Source organism: Papaver somniferum, unplaced genomic scaffold (assembly GCF_003573695.1).
Source record: "Papaver somniferum cultivar HN1 unplaced genomic scaffold, ASM357369v1 unplaced-scaffold_150, whole genome shotgun sequence".
Lineage (NCBI taxonomy): Eukaryota > Viridiplantae > Streptophyta > Magnoliopsida > Ranunculales > Papaveraceae > Papaver > Papaver somniferum.
In genome coordinates, this window is record NW_020624377.1 from 887334 (window position 1) to 908878 (window position 21545).

The 21545-nt window shown below is 36.2% G+C and overlaps 2 protein-coding genes across 2 annotated transcripts; both read right to left on the minus strand.

Annotated features, from left to right (window-relative positions):
• Nucleotides 1-4690: 4690 nt before the first annotated feature.
• Nucleotides 4691-8380, minus strand: LOC113336106 (TPR repeat-containing thioredoxin TTL1-like). Its single transcript, XM_026582104.1, has 7 exons — nt 6976-8380; nt 6711-6906; nt 6436-6608; nt 6019-6352; nt 5723-5927; nt 5537-5637; nt 4691-5149 (listed from the first exon to the last, which is right to left on the minus strand). The coding sequence occupies exons 1-7, from the start codon at nt 7977-7979 to the stop codon at nt 4991-4993; spliced, it is 2172 nt and encodes a 723-aa protein (XP_026437889.1). The 5' UTR covers nt 7980-8380; the 3' UTR covers nt 4691-4990.
• A 2906-nt stretch (nt 8381-11286) lies between these two features.
• LOC113336134 (protein SCO1 homolog 2, mitochondrial-like) lies at nt 11287-15048 on the minus strand. Its single transcript, XM_026582125.1, has 7 exons — nt 14748-15048; nt 13330-13471; nt 13099-13174; nt 12196-12396; nt 11998-12087; nt 11773-11905; nt 11287-11671 (listed from the first exon to the last, which is right to left on the minus strand). The coding sequence occupies exons 1-7, from the start codon at nt 14819-14821 to the stop codon at nt 11536-11538; spliced, it is 852 nt and encodes a 283-aa protein (XP_026437910.1). The 5' UTR covers nt 14822-15048; the 3' UTR covers nt 11287-11535.
• Nucleotides 15049-21545: the final 6497 nt, after the last annotated feature.

The window sequence follows — 21545 nt, forward strand, 5'->3', positions numbered from 1 at the left end:
GGAATAGTTGAGCTCCAGACTCCATGGCGATTATCTTGCAAAGACGAAGAACTACTCAAGGAACCGGTGGAACTTCATCCAACTAAAAGGTATGTGGAGACTTGAACTCATCTTGTCACTCAAAAATCTATCTAATCTATCTCCTACTCTCGAGACAACAGTCGTATAAGTATGATAGTTTTCATACATACACATTTGTTATTTCGAGCCGAGTTTACTCGCCTATCTTTTTCTCGAAATACGTGTTGGTAAGCTTTTGCTTTAACCATCTTCATCTTTACCGTGACGAAAGTCATGATGACGTTTCAATCTTGTAAATAGCTTTGGTGATGATAGTCGATTCTTTATGTCTAACGACTGTTATAACATTATAGAAGAATGTTTCAATGATCGATATGTAGAGTTAAGAATATGTAACCACCTATGGATGTAAGCATTTAGTGTGTTCGCACATTTGTGTATAAATCCATGTGCCGGAAACCAAGTACGTGCATATGTGTGCATGCGGTATTGGTTAAGGAGACAGGTTGGGTATGCGTACTCGTACGCATACTAGCGGAAGTTCACGTCCGTGAAATTCTGCCGGGTTTGAAGTTTACGAACTCAAAAAACCAGTCACCTTAGGTACGTGTACCCGTACGCGTACCGGCGGAACTTTTTCACCCGAAAAAGTCTGTTGAGTTTGGAAACTAAAACCAACTCAAAATCTGGTAGCCTAGGTACGCATACCCGTACGCGTACCCAAGCTGGTTATTTCTCAAATCGGTAGTTCATGGACTTAAAACAATAAATTATAAGGAATGCAATCTTTGCAAACCGTGGGTATATTGTTCATGAATTGATTCAAATGAATCAATCCGATTTTGTTTCAATTGTGTCTATGTATAAAGACCTAAGCAATTGAACAACTCTTGAACTAGTTCTTATGAGTCATTTGAACTAGTTATGAGAAAGATGAATACGGTTGATATGAAAGAACTCATATGGATAACCATTGGTCAACCATTTGTGAACCAACCAATGTACACGTTTAGGTACGGTTACTCAAACCTAAATGAATACATTTCATTTGTGTGTGACAAGCTAAGTTTCGATCTAACGGTTGAAAGATATTAGCTTGGATAAATCAGGTTTTTCATCTAACGGTGAATATTGAATGCTTTGTTACCAAGGTAACCTAGATTGCAAACCCTGATTTGAAAACTATATAAGGAGACGTCTAACTGTGCAAAACTAATCCCCACACCTCCTCTGTGATACTATTTAGTTTGCTAAAGTTGATTCTCCTTTAATCGTAGGTTTCTTCTCGAGACCCTGTCGATTAACGACTGAAAAACTTCATTGGGATTGTGAAGCCAGACGAAACTACTTCCCTTGTAGTTGAGCGATATGATCTTGCCATTTTCTATCGTACGAGTTCAATTGGAATAATTGACTTGAGATTATATCTCCGATAGGGCAAGATAAAAAGAAATCACAAACATCTTCGTCTCATCGTTTGTGATTCCGCAATATCTAGTTTCCCTACCATACGATTTAGATTATTGTGAGGTGATTGATAATACTAGGCTGTTCTTCGGGAATATAAGTTCGGTTTATCAATTGGTTCTTGTTCACCTTGATTTTTATCAAAAGACAGAACAAAACTTTTAGGTTTATCTGTAGGAGACAGATTTATCTATCTTTGTAGACTTTTCTGTGTGATACAAATTTGTTTATTAAAGTCTTCGACTTTGGGTCGTAGCAACTCTTGGTTGTGGGTGAGATCAGCTAGGGGAATCAAGTGCGTAGTATCCTGCTGGGATCAGAGACGTAAGGAGCGCAACTGTACCTTGAATCAGTGTGAGATTGATTAGGGTTCAACTACAATCCAGACCGAAGTTAGTTTGTAGTAGGCTAGTGTCTATAGCGGCTTAATATAGTGTGGTATTCAATCTGGACTAGGTCCCGGGTTTTTTCTGCATTTGCAGTTTCCTCGTTAACAAAACTTCTGGTGTCTGTGTTATTTCTATTCCGCATTATATTTTGTTATATAATTGAAATATCACAGGTTGTGCGTTTGTATCGATCAATAATGAAATCCAACCTTTGGTTGTGATTGGAAATTGATTGATCCTTGGACATTGGTCTTTGGTACCGTCCAAGTTTATCTCTCTTGTATTTAATCGAGACTCGCAGATTGCTTGAGTAATATTTAAATCAAGAGATAGAGATATAAGAACTCTTTGATATACTTTTCTATTGATTGAGTCTAACTGTCTTGTTGTTTCTCATAAAAGTATATTAGAGTTAGTCCATACAGATTGCTAATCGAAATATTGGGTGAGGTTGTTAGACCTCCACTTTTTCAAAAACGATCTTAAGTAATCACTCGAGATGGTATGATCGATACGTTGTAATTGGTGTAACTTTAAACTAGTTATTGGGGAACTGATCCTAGTAAGAGGTGCAACCAATCACAAGTGGGGAATCGATCCTTGTAAGAGGTGCAACACGTTTTTAGTAATTGGGGGAACCGATCCTATGGACATGTGCAACAAGTTCTTAGTCATTGGGGGAACCGATCCTAGGAACATGTGCAACCGTATATAAGCAGTTACCATAAGTATGTGGGGAACCGATCCTAGTAACTAGTCAACCAAGCTTTGGTAACTAGCGTGACTATGCACAATACTCACATGGAGGTAGAACCGAAACTTGTTTTGGTAGAACCGTAAAACCCATGATTGTGATTTGATAGGATAATCAATTACATAGTTCTTGGAAATCAGATGAACCAATTCTAAACTTGTTTGGAAGTGTGGCAAATCGGTTCCAAGATTGTAAATATGAAAAAGGACTTGCAAAGTAAGGATGTCGACATACTTTGAATATGTGCAGTAACTCTTATCCTTAATTGTTCAAAGATATTCCTAAATAGCTAAAGCAGAATCCCGGATCGAAATAAATTGAGAATCTTTTAATTAAGGTTGCTTAGCTAAAGCAGAAAATAATAATTAATAATGTGCATTTACTAATTGTAGACTTTCTACTGAGATTTTGGTCAATATTGGACAGTGCATTTCCAGGAATTATGAAAACCGAATTTGTGTTTATTGCATATCTTTGAGAATATTCGGTTTTGGAAATTCCTTGGTGTCCAAACTTCCTTTGTCTATAAATATTAAAGTTTGCATTTCTAGCAAACTAATCCTCAGAGCCAGCAAAACTACCTAGTTATATTGTTACTGGTGGAGCCGCCTATTCGGAGAGGAAAGCACCCTAATTAGGAGAAATCTCTTACGATCGCTCGGTTTAAAGAATTCTTTGGGATTGAGAAGCTCTATTAGTACCGTTGGTGGGAAACTAGATAATTGCAGTTTATTTAAGTTTTCGATTGATTTGATTGACTAACGGTTGTTGAACTTTGATTGTAACTAGTTTGTTTAGGCTTGAGAATCTTCTCTTCTGATATAAGATTCACTCAAACTAGATCGAAGTTTCAACTGGGATCTTTAGACTGTTTGTAGATCTAAAGACGTCTTGTGATAATCCATCGTTAACAGACTCCTTTCTGTGTGTGATTGATCAGAAGAGATTCAAGTTATTTGTGCGCGGTGCTGATTGAAGATCTAAGGAGATTTGAAGACGAAGAACATTTCTGATTTGGTTTCATAATCTTTGGTGTGCACAAAATCTTGTTTCGGCTGGAAAGGTATCCAACTATAATCGGTTTATCTTTGTGATAGATTGGATTGATTAGTTGAGTAGATCAGCATCAATACACTTCTTTGTGATTAACAGTATTGATTGCGTAGTCCAAACAATTACTTCGGTAGTTGTTAAGAGATAGATCTAAGGACCCGACAAAGGAGTTTATTGGTTAAACAGAAGAGCCTTTTTCAACGCTTTTCACTTTGTTTGAAAAAAGTTGTTACCGAACATATTTGTTGTTCCTTTACTGTTTGGAATACGAATAAAGGAATTGAAGCCTGCTTATCTGTATAATTTGACACACAATTGCTAATCTGCCAATTTACGTACAAGTGATTTGTATTGCGCAATGCACACACGTACAAACATACAATCCCCCATCAAATCAACTTGTTTTTCTCAGAAGATTACAATCTTTGGAAAGCTACTATATCCATCTACTCACTAATATATAAATGCAAAGCATAATCATCTAATGAGTGTATCACTAATTAATCCCCTTTTCTTTCTAAAAATTAAGGACATGTCTAATGCTCCAATCCAATGAAACTTAGACATAATCTGGTTCTTAAGCATATAAGTACCATCAATGGGTCCAAATTATCCACTAATACTAAGCATTATCCTTCACTTTTTCAAAGCTTTAATATTGAACCATCATAGAATTTTCCATTTTTACCCCACATTTGTTTCCAAAACAGGAAAAGTGAAAACAAATCCCTTTAGTACCTTAAAAATTATGCCAAGATTATCACATAAACTTGTTTAACTTATCCTAATGCTTTACCCTTTGATTGCGGATTTCATGCATGCTACACTTTAAAAGTTCCCAACTAGCAATCAGATTAAGCATAAGAAAATAAAACGACCAAATGTTGAGATGATGAATAAAGAAAAGGTGATTAGGTCATTTGATTCTTCCTTTAACTAATTTCTCAGTACCATGCGTGTTAAAATTTTGTCACCATTACTTAGTTTCCAATGGAAAATTCAACTGTAAAATCAAAATGTTACGTGAACACTCGTTAGAGAGTGTGACGAACTTGATAAAAAATAAGATAAATTTTTGATCATATTTTCCAAAGTACAAACATGCATATAAACTACGTACACACAATTAAAATCCTACGAAATATCTTAATCTATATCACACCAATTAGTAACACAACTACGCAAACTGATTTTTTCTTTCCTTTCTAATTATACCCTCTCACGAACAAGCAAACCACACACAAAAACAAGCTAAGTTAGTGTTTCTTCCCCAATTATGTATGCTTTTGGGCTTCTCTTTTGGTATTCAAGTTGTGTAATACTGAACAGATCTTTCTAACAATTCATGGTTGTTTCCAGGAATATCTTGTACTCTTGAACCATTTTTGTATATCTTGAAAGTTGGTAATGAGCCACCACTAACCTCTTCTGATTTTGATATATATGGGTGCTCCTCAACATCCACCTGTAATCAACCAATTTTTTCCCTTAATAATAAAGATTAGATGGATGAAAATTCTTAGTGCCAAAAATGATGTTAATAGGCTCGAATGTCAACCCCATAATAATACATGATCAACTTGTATCAGTTTGTCTAAATTTTTATGCAACAAACATTTCTTAATATACTTCTTTTTGATAGATTTAGAATAAAAAAACCAACAATTCTCAACCTAATTACTTGAAACCCGTATTAAATTTTTTTGATGGGTTTCGTAATTTTTGTGTGAAATTTATCATTCTCAAAAAAAAAAAAAAAAAAAAGGTTTTATCTGCTTATTAATTTAGATGTACGCATTTTGGGTCAATCAAAATCACTATCTGTAAAAAATGATTAAAATGAAACACTAACCTTGAGAAAATTGACAGAAGGGTATCTCTTAGAGAGTTTCTCCAGAAAATTCAATCCTTGTTTATCATTATGTTTATTGCAAAATAGCACCACTGACATACCTGTCACAACAAAAAAGTTTATGAGGTCTTTGATAATTCCCATCTAAAAGTTGACAAATATTGACTTTGACCTAACTTGACCTACCAGGTGAGGTAACGAAATGTCTGAAACGTTCATGGTTGGTAATGACAATCACGTCAGTACCAAATTTCATGCCCTCAACATCTTCACCACGTTGTTTCTTGAGTTGGACTTGCGCATCAAATAATGCACGGCTCACTTCTTCATCTCCCGGTGTTTCTCTTATCAACTTCTCGTAATCTTGTATTGAAGCTTCCCAACGTTCCAGCTGATGTCCAAAAACAAGTCAAGTCAGTTTTACTGAATCCATGTACAATCTGACTTGCAATCGAGTCAGACTTTATAAAATTTTCTCTTACCTTGCCATTGCAATCAGCTCTCCTTAACCTAGCTTTAGTGTAAGATGGTCTTACACTAAGAGCACTCGTACAATCTTCAATAGCTCTTTCAAATTGCCCAAGTTTAGATCGGCAAGTAGCTCGATTGCATAACAAAATTGAGTTGTATGGATCATATTCAAGTCCTTCACTGTATGCAGCACTTGCTTCTGAAAATTTTGATGCCTTGAACAACTCGTTTCCTTGGGATCGGGCTGACGCCACTGCTCGTGCCTTTCTCAGAACCCCATTCACTTCCTTGTTGCTGGAATCAAGTTGGACTGCTTTTCGAGCCAATGCCACGGCATTGTCAAACCTGAATTCATGCAACTTATCTAATCAGTACTACATTTTTCATGGATTGCTCAAATTAAAAAAAATAAATAAATGGGTACTAACCTGCCGGAGGCCAAGTCAACTTGTGCTCGTACTTGTAATAATTGCGCATTGGCAGAGGGACCGAAGAATTCCGTACAGGCATCCACGTCAAAAGCTGGTGCTTTCATTAGCAAAGCGTCTGCCTCTTCATGTTTGCTGAGTTTTAACAAGGCTTGGGCTTGTAGAGCGAAAATCTTTAACATAAGAAATGAAAAATTGACGCATAAATATTTGCATTATGCAAGCAAAAATTCAGATATTAAAACTTTAAGTTTCTGATATTTTGTGGTATATACCTGTGGGGCTGAATCTGCACAAGACGATATCGCGAACCGGGTTCTTTGTAGAACTGCGTTCCAATCTTTTTGTTTCTTTGCTTCATTGCAATATTTGAGATGAGTTTGAAGACTTTGCGCTTGATTAATCTCACTTGATTTGGCTTCTTTTCCTGAATTCTTAAAATGGTGCAGAGCGGTCTCGGCGTCTCCCAATCTGCAATACGATTAGTCATTAAAATTCTAGAAATTTCGGTGCAAGTCATTTGAGTAATCTGAAAAGTACCTGAGATAGAGTGTTGCTAATCTGTGATGAGCTCTGTGATAAGAAGGGTCAATTCTAATAGCTTCTTTACACTCAACCGCTGCATCAAGAATCCGGCCTAAACCCGTCAATGCAGCGCTTTTGTTACTCCGGTAAGACGCTTTCTCCGGGTTCATGGCAATTGCTCGGTCATACAAAGCTAAAGCCTCAACAAATTTCCCTTTCTTATACTCTTCGTTACCCATTTCCTTCAATGCCCCAGAATCATACCTACTGGTTGACAAAGCTCGACATAAATTCGGACCTGACGGAGACGATTGTTGATCTTTCTGATAACTACTACTCTTATTGTTATTCCTAACTATGTTACCCATTACGCTATTCCCTGTTGAATTCGAACCATTCGCATTTGAGTTTTTGGCTCCTGGCTGTCTCAGATTACCCAAATGACCATGAAGCATTACATTACTCGATGAAGCTCTAACAAGTCCACCAGCTGCGGCTTTCGAACGCTGATGATCGATAATCATCAAATCAAGCTCGCCGGACAAGCCTATAGACTCTTTCGGCACCTTCTTTCCTTGTGCTGATTGCCCGTTCTGGTTTGCTGCAACCTTTGTAGTATTGCTTAAACCATTCGACAAATTTGATTTTTTCAGAATACTTCTCGGTGAATTAGAATGACTTTGCTTGGTGATCGGTTTCTGAACTTCCGGTTGCCGAGTTTGAGGTTGTGGTGGTTGTAGCCGTGGTGAGTCGGCTAATTTAATGGCTTCGAGAAAGGCGGTGTCACTGGAACCACCACGTCTTCTTTTCGAATATGAACTGAAGGATGAGAGAGAGAGAAGGTCATTTGGATTTGCCGGAATAGAGCTTGTTGATGATGTTCTCCTCATCGGCCAAAACTTCGGCCGCCGGAAAACTCCGTTGTATAAATTTGAAATACCAATACCACAACCTGATCTATTCTTCTCAATATCATCAACTTGTGGATATTGCTCAGGAGGAGCAGCCATTTCACCCATCTTCAGTCCGTCCCCTCTCCCTCTCTCAAATAACAAAACAAACTTTGATGAAACTTAATTACAAGAAAGAACCATTAAAGATAAAATGTAAAACAACGGCCGAGAGACCGGGAAAAAAAACACAGTGTTTCCGGCAGTAGATATGTCTGAAGAATTCAAACCATTTGTAGGTATTTCTGATCAAAATCTCAGACCTACAGTGTGATTCAAGATATGACTATGAATACATACACTTCAAAAACATGAAGATAGAGTATTTATCAAGGGGTTGCTTGAATGAGAAGATGTGTAGTAATGGTGGGTACAGAAAACTTAGAAGGGGGTCTGTATTTTGTGAATGTATATGACCTCAAAATATTTCACTTCTTCCTGAAGTACCTCTCAAGAAACCAACTTTTTTTTCTTTCTTTTTTTCTTTTCTAAGTGAAGATCAAAAAAAAAAAAAAAAGAGAAACGGAAAAGAAAAGAGAAAATGAACAAATTAAATTAATCTTGTGTTTTCTTTTATTTGGGAAATTTTTTTTTGTCAAACTGTGAGTCATTGTGTGGTAGGGGCGTGATGATGATGACAAGGTAAAGAGAGAACGGACCTAAAGATCCGGTCATTGGAAGAAATTTCAATCTCTAGAAATTTAGAAAACTATAACTCATTTTGTGCTGGCATTATTCCACCATTTTTCCTTTTTTTGTATGAGTTCAGCTGAATAAGGAGAGACCAAGTGAGGTGTAAGATGAACTCATTGAGTCATGAGTCATGACTTAGCTGGAGATGTGGTTTCATTCACAAAATAAGAAAATTTCAATGCAACGGCAAGTGAGTTGGTTTTTCTAGTTTTGTTATGGGATTTGAATAGTCTTTGAACGTGTTAGTTCAAGATTCCATCATTTGGACGTCGACATAAATGGAGGAGATGGATTTGTTGAAGAAAGAATGGGAGGAAGTTTCTCCTCCAAGTGCCTAGACAGCTAACGGGTTAAGACCAGTTCCAATCCATTTTGTATAGACGGCACAAACAAATAAGAGCAAGTTCACATCATGGAGCCTTCATGGAAGAGAGGTAGGTAGTTCAAGTGTTCAACAGTTTATGAACCCATCGTGCCCATGGATGCTATTGGGGGTGCTAATCTGATTAAGGGTGTACTAAGATTTATATAAGACAACACATCTCTTACCATTGGATTGGACACCCAAAAACAAAATGCCTAAGCCTATTAGCAATGTTGATGGTGTCTAGACCAATTCTATTTTTATGGTTTTTTTTAGTTTATTTAAATGGACACATAACCCATTAAACCATTTTATCTATTTTTTTCCCATTGCATTATTACATTTTTCATATGATTTGACTTAGTCTATGCTCTAGGAGAGACTTGTTAAAACATACAAATGTGGATGGAATCATAGAACTCCCAACAACCAATACTTAAACTAAATCTAGTAGCCCTAAGTCACAACAACTCTGCAAGAACATGAGAAAAAAATCAAGTCCAATGATGATGGTAGATTGCTTCTCCCATGTTTGTGATTGGTGCTGGTCTTTGCAGACATCCTGTACCAAGACGTGGACGCGGCTTTGCTTTACAACTAACATTTTTAATTAGCTATTTAACCTCATGCCTTAATCTATAACTACTAGACCACGAGACTACTAATTAGACCCCAGTTCTTAGCTTTTCCATTAAGCGATAATACCAACCATTAAACTATTATTTTGTTCAATTAATCTGTCATTGAGTTGCTTTATTTTATTAAACACTTTATCAATAATATGACAAGACCCAAATCTCCCCAATTAGATTAATATCAAATCTCCTAAAGCAACTTGCAAAGAAGTAAAGTACTTTCTAGGCCGAGTCAAATTATGCACCTATTACAAACTTTAAGCTTTGCAATGAAAAACCATTGTCCAGGTTTTAACAAGTAGTTAATTGCTAATTACATCTAAGAGCGAAGGTGGATAAGGTCAGTTGCCCCAGCTTGCCTTCTGAACGGAATTAGATAGAATCAGTTATCCCACTTACTAGTTGACACTTTTCACTTGAAAATTTTAAATATGTGTTCCGTTCCTGGTTTGCTGGACATAGTGGGATTTGCCACATTCATCCATTTTGTATAAACTTTTAGCAAGTGGCACAAACTACTGATGCACCATGTATGTCGCCTCTTATTGAGACACTTTTCTTAATGCTTCACTCGGAAGATACTGATTTCATTAATATGTCATATCATCGAAAGATAAGATTAAGAGGATAAGAACAGATGATATTTCGTACTTGTTAATAATAAGGAATAGGGTATTAATCTCAAGACAAAGAAAGGATCCCATCCCATCTCTCAAATCACACACTAAAAAGCTTAGTAATTACTCTATACCTTTTAGCTGCATCAGTATGATGGAGGTGGGGGGTGTTGCATGCTTGAAACGTAAGGCTGAAGAAGATGAAAAAGAGAGAGGAGAGGAAACTACTACCTACGTGCTTTATACGAACGTAAAGAATGAAGTAAGCCATGTGAATGAAATCAAAGAGACTTGAAAGTTGAAACACTCTGAACTTCAACTCAACTTTGCTTGCCTTATGAGAGAACTCTCTTTTTTCACTTTCTTTAGTTCACAAGTGAACTAAATTTTACCCAACAAAAGTTTCTTCCTTCATTCAAAAACTTGATACTTGCCCACCTCATCTCACTATCTCACTTTCTTTGTTTCACAAGCTAAGGAAATTCTACCAGAAAAAAAGAAGGGGAAAAAAAAGTATCTTACTTCAATAGGAAGAGAATTGAGCTTTGTAAAGTCCTCTAGGTCAGGGTATATGCCCAGGTAGGTACAGTACAATACCATGTCACATACTTTCTAAACTGTAGGGGTCTCTATATCGGATTAAACGTCTAACAGGCAAATCTCATAGGTAAACTGCTGGTATGATTCTTTTGCAAATCTCATGGAACTAATTTCACGTTGACAACATTTTCTGTCATTTAAAACTATTCTGGAAATAAAAACCTTACTGAACATACAGTGGGTAACAAAGAAAGTACACTTGAATTTGCAAATCTAAAAGGTTGTTAGGAGGTGTTGGCTGTGTTACAGTGGGAGAATCATCAGTTCACGGATTCACTGTCTCACAGTGAGGACAACATTTAGAACCAGAAATTAGCCCTTGGACAACAACTTAACGGTAGTCAGACTCAGGAGTTTGATCTAGCATGATTGGTGCATTCAAATTGTGCACTGAAATGAAGACTATCCGCATAACTGAACGATACTAAACTGATATATCTAACACTATAACTATAATAAAAGATGGAGGAACAAAACGAAATTTAGATGCCATGTGTCTCCACAACTGCTCATACGAATAGAACTCGAGGGTTAATCATTGTTATTGGACGACAAAATGTGTGTCAGTTCTTATCTATCTTAGTAACCAAAATTGAAAGTAAGCTGGATGATGGCATATGACAGTGGTTTTTTCACAACAACACCGTGAGAAAAACATGCTGTTATGCTTGAGGATCTGAATTCTGCTTACCAAGTCAGATAGGTTGCAATATCATCTACGAGTCAGGTGCTTTTTCAGGTGCTTTGCTTGGACGGGATTTTGTCAACTTGAGTATTTCTTCTGACAGTTGCTCAGCAGTGTACTCTAAGCCAAAACATCTCGCAATCTCCAAACTTGGATCCAACAAGTACCTGTATGTTAATGTGAATGTTTAAACGAAATCAAGTGACAAAAAAATAAAAAAAAATGTTTTGTTCAGGTATACCAAATATTGTAAGCAAGATTTACTTACATGTTATGGGAAGTCTGTACGAGGTAATCTGCTCCATCTTCCTCAACCTTTTTGAAGAAAATTCGATATTCTCGAGCCATCTCTTTTATGGAACAAATCGATCCCGTTAGTCCAACAATTCTTGGATCAAACTCTGAATAAGAGACATTGATGAAGAGATAAAATTGGTGAGAAATTAATTTCATATAAACTACTATATGAGGAGATATTATACCCGGTGCTCACCCTTGAGGTAAGCCTTGAGTTGATGAGGGGAATCCCTTTCGGGATCAATTGTAACAAATGTGGGTATAATCTTCAGATCCTGTTCAGATTCTTGTTCCAAACCGAAAAAAGTTTTATCAGTACCCTTAAGAAGAACAAAAAGGTAAGGAATTATCTGTAGTGACAATCAAAAACACTGGAAACTGCATATACACCAACCTAATATTTTGATGGCCTTCGCCATTTTCTCAACTTCTTCTGGACCAACATCAGGAGAAGATGTGTACCCGAAGTAGAGGAGTACCCAGTTTCCTCGAAAGTTGCGGTCAGTTACAGAATTATGTTCAGTATCAATCAGATTAAACGGGCCTCCAACAGTAGGTCCTTTGCATTCACAACTTAATCTGTCAGTACCTTGACCTGATCCAGTGAAGTTAAGCCAAAGTTAACAAGAAATCGCTTTGAGGAAGCACCAAGCTTCAATAAATTTTGAAACTGAATTCAAAGATAAAAAAACAAAAAGAAACAAACGAGTCTTCTCCAAGTTAATCATGTGTCACTCTCAGCAGAAAATGCTCCTCCCTTTGTTATTTCTACAGAATGGTCAACTCCACATGCTTTCAGTGACAAATCTAACATCGGCACACCGCCAGAACCTTACTATAAGATAATGGAGCAATCAAATAATTTCTTAGAGCTGCTAACAGTAGAATATGCATGCCTTAGAGGCCTATGATGTACTACCTCCGTTTCTAGAAAAGAGATATTATCACTTTTTCATTTTAGCCTAAAAATAGGCCAAACTGAAAAAGTGTTAGTATCTGTTTTCAAAAACAGAGGGAGTATTATATTTTGGCAACACATATACCTAATCAATCGAGGTCTGACCTATGGTTAATGAACCAGGTTACATATGTTACATCTGCCAGAAAGGTAGGAATAGTCAAAGTTCATGAGTTACCTAACAGAGTAACAGATAATGTAGTACATGTGGCATCGGCTTAATATTTTGGTGGTTACTAAAACGAAAATGGTTTATCTCAAACTGATCGTTTGTAACTCGGAAGATAAGAACACTACTCGATTTAAAACTTAAGAATGATTTTATACAAGAGAACAGACCTTTTAATACAACTCGCTTCTCATCGTTATAGTGAACAAATATGCCTGCTCCAACAATCGCCAGTAATCCCGTGGGCTACAGAGATTAATGATGTTAGTAATGCTTGTCAGATTCTTATTCAAGAAAAACAAGAAGAAGATAATTCCAAACAACAATGAATGGTGCAGACATGTGATGTGACAGGTTCAACTTCTTTACATAAAAGAGTGAGTTTTCAGAGAATATCGTACAATAATAAATCTAGCCAGGGGAGACGAATGAGAGTTCTGTGGCTGTTGAGTAGTTACTAAAGGCTTAGTATCTAGCTTTCGCTTATTGTTTTTCGGTGCTCCGCTGTAGTTACGACATTGAACTCTTCTGGAGGAACCTAACCTACAGCGAACATATTGGTTAGTCTGAGCCAGCGCAACAGAACTGACAAACACAATGAGTTTTAAAATTGGAATGAGGCTGGAATAACAAACACCAATATCAAGATAGAGCAGGAAAAAAGTGGATAACCCTCCAAAGAATCATAAAAACTCAGTAGCTGCATTTCTTGTAAAAACTTACTATGCAAAAGTTATTTGGAACTTTTAAAAAACACAAAGACTCAACGATGGCTTTCAGAAACTGTGCTTATACAAGCTAGAACAGAAGATTTGATTTGTAACAGAGGTTTCAGTATACCAAACCAATGTGAATTATAACTATAGCATCGAAAAGCCTTTTTTAAGCAAGTAGAGTAACACTATGTTGTTCCCAGAAAGCCTTAACCATATCTTATGTATGCATCCAAGGTACGAAGTTTAAGACAATTAAAACTATACGTATACAGTTATAACCAGAAAGACAGGATTTCAATATGCTTTTTGAACCTTTCAACATACTCAGATTCATTAACTAAATCAACCAAGCATGACACTACATTTTATAACTAAATTCATGAATCACCCCCTAGTAAAAAGTCACCCGTATCTAATCCGGTGACAACCCAACACACCCATAAATTTAGCTTAGTAACAGTAGGTACTGATTTTTGAACTAATCCCCACTTCATATTGTTCAATTTTTGGCAATTGTGTTTATACAAGCAAGAAAAGAAGATTGGATTTTATAGTACTCTTGAGTGTTCCAAACCAAGTTGTGTCACGCTATTTCATTCCTGAAACACAATAACATAATGCAGCCAAAGTATGAAGGTAAAGACTATTAAAACAATTTTTCAGTTGGCCGTACCCAGTGTATAAATCAAACCTCAACCTACAAACTCAAACATATGGACCTTCGGTACACAGCTCTATTAAACCACATTTTACAGCCAAATTCAAGAATCCCCCCCTAGTATGACCACTACCCATATCCAACAACCCCATCACAATCCAACACCCAAAATTTAGCTTAGTAACAGCAGATGCTGATTAATGAACTAAACGGCCGCTTCATATTTACTCTACAAATTTCATTGAACTTCATCAGTTTCATACATTATAGTTCAAATTGAGAATCCAAGCAGACAAATTAAGATTAAATCTACTCTAACAACTAAACTACTCATACATAATTACCCTCAAAACAACAAATTAGGTTTTACAACTAATGTCAACAAACTTGAACCAGAACAAGAAATTAATCCCCAAAAGAGGTAACAAAGAAGCTGAAAATTTACCTGCGAAGAAGAGAATTCACACAATCACCAGACCGATTACGGAGAGAAGAAGCAAGAATCCGAGAGATGGGCATGATTTTTGAAATTGGGGTTTTAATCTAATAATGAAAGAATCAACCTCATTGAAATAAGAGAAATCAAATCAAGAAAAGTTATCACAAGTTTCCACTGAGAATTAGGGTTTGGTTGTTGTCTATATTTTTCTTGAGTTTCAAGAAAATCTAAAAGAATGATGGAAATTTTGGGGGTAAAATATTGTCACGCAAAAAATTGAAATTAACAAGCAAAGTGTGAGGTGTTTATAGCTAAACAATGGCGTGTGGGAGTGTGTAAGAAAGAAGAAGAGGTAGCCTTTGATGGGCTTATAACGGCATGACGAGCCCACAAGTGAAACTTGCGAAGAATTTTTTTGAACCATAATATTGGGCATACCAAAATCTTTCAAGGCATACTGAATGAAGACAAAAAAGGTTGTTGAATAGCAAAATCAGATAACCCCTTAACCCAATTTTTTTTAATGGCAAATCTGCCCTTTACGTATTAGTGTTAATAATTTTGATTAGTGATTAAATATTTTGTTTAGTGATTAAGATAATTTTCAGAATTATAAGAGTTGTTTCGATGAAAAATTTGAGGAAAAAAAATATCAAAGTTTTGGTTTGGTTAAGAAGGAGAGAAAGAGAAGGAGAAAGTGAGAAAATTCTAATTCTTGATTCAATGGAGGATGAGGAGGGTCATCATTCATCTAAAAAACCTAGGAAAATACACATCAACTACAACAATGATCCAGAAATGGCTGATTTCTTAGATTATGAGAATGATTTTACACCCACTCAAACTCAAGCTCAAACTCAAACACAAACTCAAGATGATGATTTTTATGAGCCAAATCCTGATGATGAATACATTGATGAGGAACCCAATTCTTCTAATACACAGGTACACTTATATCCTATACTTAATCTCACTTCTATAGCTCTCAATTATCAAAAGTTAGGTTTTTTGAATCATGGTTCGGCGAAATAGGTTGAGGTTCGGCTCACATCTATGAGCCGAATCTACCATTGATGAACGGTTCGGCTTACTGAATCTGTTTACTGCATGCGCCGAACCTATAATTTCCAATTCCAACCCTTTTGCTAGACACTAGTTCGGATTATATGAAAGTTTCATAGTAAGCCGAACAACATTCTGAATAGCCCGGAATAGAATCATTACTAATTCGGCTTACATATCCAAAATCGTATGTGCCGAACATAATTTTTTAATTTCTGGGTTGAAATATTGTTACTGGTTCGGCACATATGGAGAATATCGTATCAGCCGAAACCTCTTATGTTCAAGGTTCGGCACATAATTTGATTATAGTATGAGCCGAACACAAATTTGTAAATTTTTGGGTTAAAATATTGTTCGAGGTTCGGCACATATTGAGGATATCGTACAAGCCGAAACCTCTTATGTCCAAGGTTCGGCACATAATATGATTATCTTCTGAGCCGAACATGCATTTGTTAATTTTTGGGTTAAAATATTGTTTGTGGTTCGGCACATATTGAGGATATCGTACAAGCCGAAACCTCTAAATGTTTATAGTTCGGCACATAATGTGATTATCGAATGCGCCGAACCTTGTTATTATATTCCCTTTCTAGTGTTTAACCTTGTGATATTCTTTGTAGATCGTGCTTGGACCCATGGAAAATCAACCTGATCCAGTAGACATAATTCACGAGGATACCAAGGATCACTTCCAAAATGATTTGGTATAAAGTCTCCCATCTATGCATCGACTTGTTGATGAAAGAAGTGGATTTGATTGAGACATTAGGCGCCACCTTGGAGGAAGAGTGTGTTTGTACAATGAAGACATCTATGGGATTTCCATGCCGCCATGACCTACTTCGGTACAAGGATGGTATCATACCATTTGAGGATATTGATCATTTTTGGAAACAATTAAGCTTCGATCCTCTCCCAACCGAAGACGATGAGGATGATCTAGAGATATGGGACACGACAAATGGGAAAAAATTGGCGGAGATGTATAGGAATATGTCCCGACCTGAAAGAAATTCCTATGGGACAACATGATGTCGGTCATGTATCCTTTCACCCAAGAAAATATTTTGGAACCGGAGAAGAGTGACCCGAAAGGTAGGAAGAGTAAGAAAATTAATAATTTTCAAACTAGACAATGATGAAAAAGAATTCTATAAGACAATGATGAGATCAGGTCCAAGAAAAGATGCAGGGGTGGCAGCGGAGTACGTTGCATTCGAACGTCGTTTGCATGGGGATTTTATCATTACCGAAGAACATTGGATGTCAATGCCGATTTGTGGGTTTTTAATAGCGGAGACATTCAATTGCGTCGTACATTGTTTCGCATGGACGGGTAGTAGCTTTACTTACGCGCCTCCAACAAAACCTTACAATGATGGTGTAAAGGATAGAAGACTTGTTCTTGGATTTGTTCAAAATTGTCATTTTATCGGCCTCAAACTTAGACCCGGTTGCCCATTACCACCCTTGATGAGTGCAGCCTTTTGGCCTAGATTTGAAAATAATTTTGCGATGGATTGGTGTGCAAATTACGCGACGGAAATGGATCTTTGGAAATCTTTGCATGTGCAGCCTCCAAGTGGACAAGTAATTACGTTTTCAAGTGATGAGGATGAAGATGTTAAGAATGAGGTCAGTGAAGATGATGAGAAAGAGGTTAGTGAAGAGGATGAGATTCGTTTAGGGTCTCCATAAAAATGTTTCATTGATTTATCTTCTTATTTTGTGTCAGATTCGGCTTATAAGAAGAATTCACTGAAAGCCGAACCTGACAACAAAAATATACCAGAATTTTTTTGTCAGATTCGGCTCATATTATTATTTCACTGCAAGCCGAACCTGACAACAAAAATATACCAGAGTTTTTTTGTCAGATTCGGATCATATTATTATTTCACTGCAAGCCGAATCTTGAAACTTTAAAAAACCAGAATTACTTTGTTAGGTTCGGCTTGTAGTATATTTCTGAAGAAAGCCGAACCTTTCATGATTCATGAAAACAAGAATTATCATATCATTCCAAATAGACTTTTCAAATTCATAGAAATTATGGATTACATCCCTGCTACATAGTAGGCTTGCAATTAATTTGTAATATCCTAAACGGGTAATGAGAAACCTTCTAAGAATGTGGTAGTGATCTTTGTATTTGAAATTCTTTCCCTTCCATCGTCGCCATTCCTCTAGAGATCGAATTTAAATCTCAGAGTTTGTTTCACCTTTGAGTCGATATCAACTCACAATCCGAACTAAAGCTATGAAGTCTGAGACTTTTTTCTTAATACTTATAATTCGGCAAAACAAGGACGCACTATCCCGGTTGTGAGGATTACCTGTTTCCGTGCTGAAGGCTTCATGAATTCTAACCAAGTAGTACATACTCATCAGACCATTTACTCGTCGTTCTTCACCCTTCTTTGGATAGTATGCTATATAACTAGTGCAAAGAGATAAATCTTCTTCTAGAGTAAACTTAGGAGTTGGGGGTGCCATTTGTTGAGCATATGTGGTTAAGAATATGAAAAAACATGTAGGTATATATAGAATATAGTTTTACAACGGCTATATCTTTAAAAAAAAGAGTCGTTCCTAGATTTTCGTGAAAAAAAGTAAAGGTTCGGCTTATAGAAATTTTAGAACATAAGCCGAACCTATATAAGTAACGGCTATTTTTTAAAAAAATTTGAAAATTTTTACAGATTCGGCTCACCATATTGGTGAGATTTAAGCCGAACTATGTACTGGATTACACCAATAATGATTTTTAAGGCTCGGCTTATAACTCAAATTATAGAAAAAGCCGAACCTGAAGGACAAATCATTCGGCGCATAACTAACATTAGAGGATAAGCCGAACTCTATAAATTCGGCGCATAACCGTTAAGCTATTCATTAAAACATGAAATTGAAGGTGTCCATAACCAAACCCAGCACAATTAAAAACAAAGTTGAGTACCTAAAAGCAAAGGTGTTTGCAACACCATAAAAGTGTACTTAAAACTTAAGAAAACATTAAAAGGAAGTTGGAAACATAAAAGGACATTTAACCACGACCCCTCTTCTTAGTGGTAGGCTTTTGTCCGGGTTCCTCGGGTCCTTCTCCTTTGTTGATGATTTCATCCCACTTTTTGTAGAGGTAGTTTTGTTCTTCCACGGTCATTGGTGTTTTGGAATCAATTTTGTCCTTCATTTTTTTCAACATCTCCCTACCCGCGGCATTGGTCCTGACACAAGTATGAAAGTTATAAGACTAATTCGGCGCAAGTATGAATCATGTCTTGAAATTTTTATTAGCTTACACAGAGAGTGGATCGTCTCATACCACAAAATAATTATACGCCGATCCTAAATATTCGGCTCAAAACCTATATTATCGAGTAAGCCGAACCCTGTATTCGGCTCACAACCGATATTGTCGAATAAGCCGAACCTATGATTATGAACTCAAACATGTATTCGGCGCAACATGATATCATATAAATAAGCCGATCCTACACACTTGTAAATTTATGAAATTTTCACAATGATATTCGGCGCAGCCCTAATACTATCGAATAAGCCGAATCTAGACTTATAAATTGAAACATTTATTCGGCGCAAAACTAATACTACCATACAAGCCGATCCTAAGCACATGAAAAAATTCTGAAATTCAAACAACATTTATTCGGCACAAAACTAATACTACCATACAAGCCGATCCTAAGCACATGCAAAATTTCTGAATTTCAAACAACATTTATTCAGCACAAAACTAATACTACCATACAAGCCGATCCTAAGCACATGCAAAATTTCTGAATTTCGAACAACATTTATTCGGCACAAAACTAATACTACCATACAAGCCGATCCTACGCACATGCAAAATTTCTGAAATTCACAAAACATATTCGGCACAAAACTAACACCATCGAATAAGCCGATCCTAAATATAAGTCTCTGTTTTACTAAGTTCGGCTCAAAACAGATTTCAGATATATGCCGAGCCGTTCATATGCACTTTCAGGGTTCAGTTTCAAGAACAGCTCGGCGCACATCTAACATTTGTTTTACGCCGAACCATACCCTGTAACCGCCGCAGAACACATGATTTTGACGAATTAAATCGACCAAAACAATCAAAACCATCAAATATGAGATGGGTTTGTAGAACTAACCTTCTTATTTTCATTTCCGGCGTTGGTTCTTTTTCAATCTCTTCTTCCGATTGATTTTGTGGTTGATTTTGAGTTTGTTCTTCACTCTCTAAATCTTCTTCTTCATGAATAGGTTGTTCAATCGATCGATTTGAACGAGATACTGCCTTACGACGATCCATTATATAGTTTCACAAATCGACAATTAAATTTCCGCGATGAAAAAAAAAGAAAGGGAAGGGTGGAGTTCGGCTGTGGAGAGGAAGAAGAAGAAGGTGAATGAAACTGATTTTAGGTGTAGTTGATTATAGGTTTTGTATTAGGGTTAGGGATAGATCAGTAGTAATTTAATGGATTTAAGGGCATATAGGTAATTGAACCACCCCATAGGGTACCCCTTATAAGGTCACCCAAGTTAGGACTAGTCCTTTGTATGCCTTGAAAGTTTTAGGCATGCCCAAAATTGGTGTTCATTTTTTTAGAAGGGGAACTTAGGCGCAGGCCCAAAAAAAATAAATTCTTACCGCCAGGCCCACAATTAATTTCTGATACAGTCGCACCCATAATTATTTAAAAATATTTAAAACGTACTGAAAGACTCTATTACCCTTCATCGTTTTTGGGCATAATTTTTTTCTTCTCCGCCGGTTTCTTTCCCTATTCCTCCATTAATCTCTGTAACTGATCTGCAAATATTTTTTCTCCATCATTTAAAGAAATAAATCATTTAAAATCGATGATTCAAAGAAGTAAATCATTTTTGACTAAACCCTAGAATACATTTCAACAAAAATGGATGCAACAGACGAAGAAGAAAAAATCAAGTAGAAGAAACAGAAAAAAAGTTATGCAGCTAAATTTTCCCTTATATTGTCTTATGCACTAAACAAAATGATGCAGAAGATATTATGCACGTGCATAAAAATCCATAAATCAGAAAAGTGAAAAAAGTAATGCATAAGACAATATGCAGCTAAAACAAAATAATGCATAATGTCTTATGCATCTAAAAAAACTAATGCATAACCAGAAAAAGTGAGAAAAGTAATGCATAAGACATTATGCAGCTAAAACAAAATAATGCATAATGTCTTATGCATCTAAAAAAAACTGATGCATAACCAGAAAAGTGAAAAAAAGTAATGCATAAGACATTATGCAGCTAAAACGAAATAATGCATAATGTCTTATGCATCTAAACAAAACTGATGCATAACCAGAAAAATGAAAAAAGTAATGCATAAGACATTACGCAGCTAAAACAAAAATAATGCATAATGTTTTATGCAGAAATAATAATGGCATAATGTCTTATGCACTAAACAAAATGATGCAGAAGACATTATGCACGTGCATAAAAATCCATAAATCAGAAAAGTGAAAAAAGTAATGCATAGGACAATATGCAGCTAAAACAAAATAATGCATAATGTCTTATGCATCTAAAAAAAAACTGATGCATAACCAGAAAAGTGAGAAAAGTAATGCATAAGACATTATGCAGCTAAAACAAAATAATGCATAATGTCTTATGCATCTAAAAAAACTGATGCATAACCAGAAAAGTGAAAAAAAGTAATGCATAAGACATTAT

Coding starts and splice junctions, on each gene's coding strand:
- LOC113336134 (XM_026582125.1), bottom strand. CDS start 14,821: ATGCCCATCTCTCGGATTCTTGCTTCTTCTCTCCGTAATCGGTCTGGT. Junction 13,175..13,329: donor CCCTGGCTAGATTTATTATT/GTACGATATTCT, acceptor TAATCTCTGTAG/CCCACGGGATTACTGGCGAT. Junction 11,906..11,997: donor ACTCAAGGCTTACCTCAAGG/GTGAGCACCGGG, acceptor TCTCTTATTCAG/AGTTTGATCCAAGAATTGTT.
- LOC113336106 (XM_026582104.1), bottom strand. CDS start 7,979: ATGGGTGAAATGGCTGCTCCTCCTGAGCAATATCCACAAGTTGATGAT. Junction 6,353..6,435: donor GTTGACTTGGCCTCCGGCAG/GTTAGTACCCAT, acceptor GCATGAATTCAG/GTTTGACAATGCCGTGGCAT. Junction 5,638..5,722: donor ACATTTCGTTACCTCACCTG/GTAGGTCAAGTT, acceptor TTGTTGTGACAG/GTATGTCAGTGGTGCTATTT.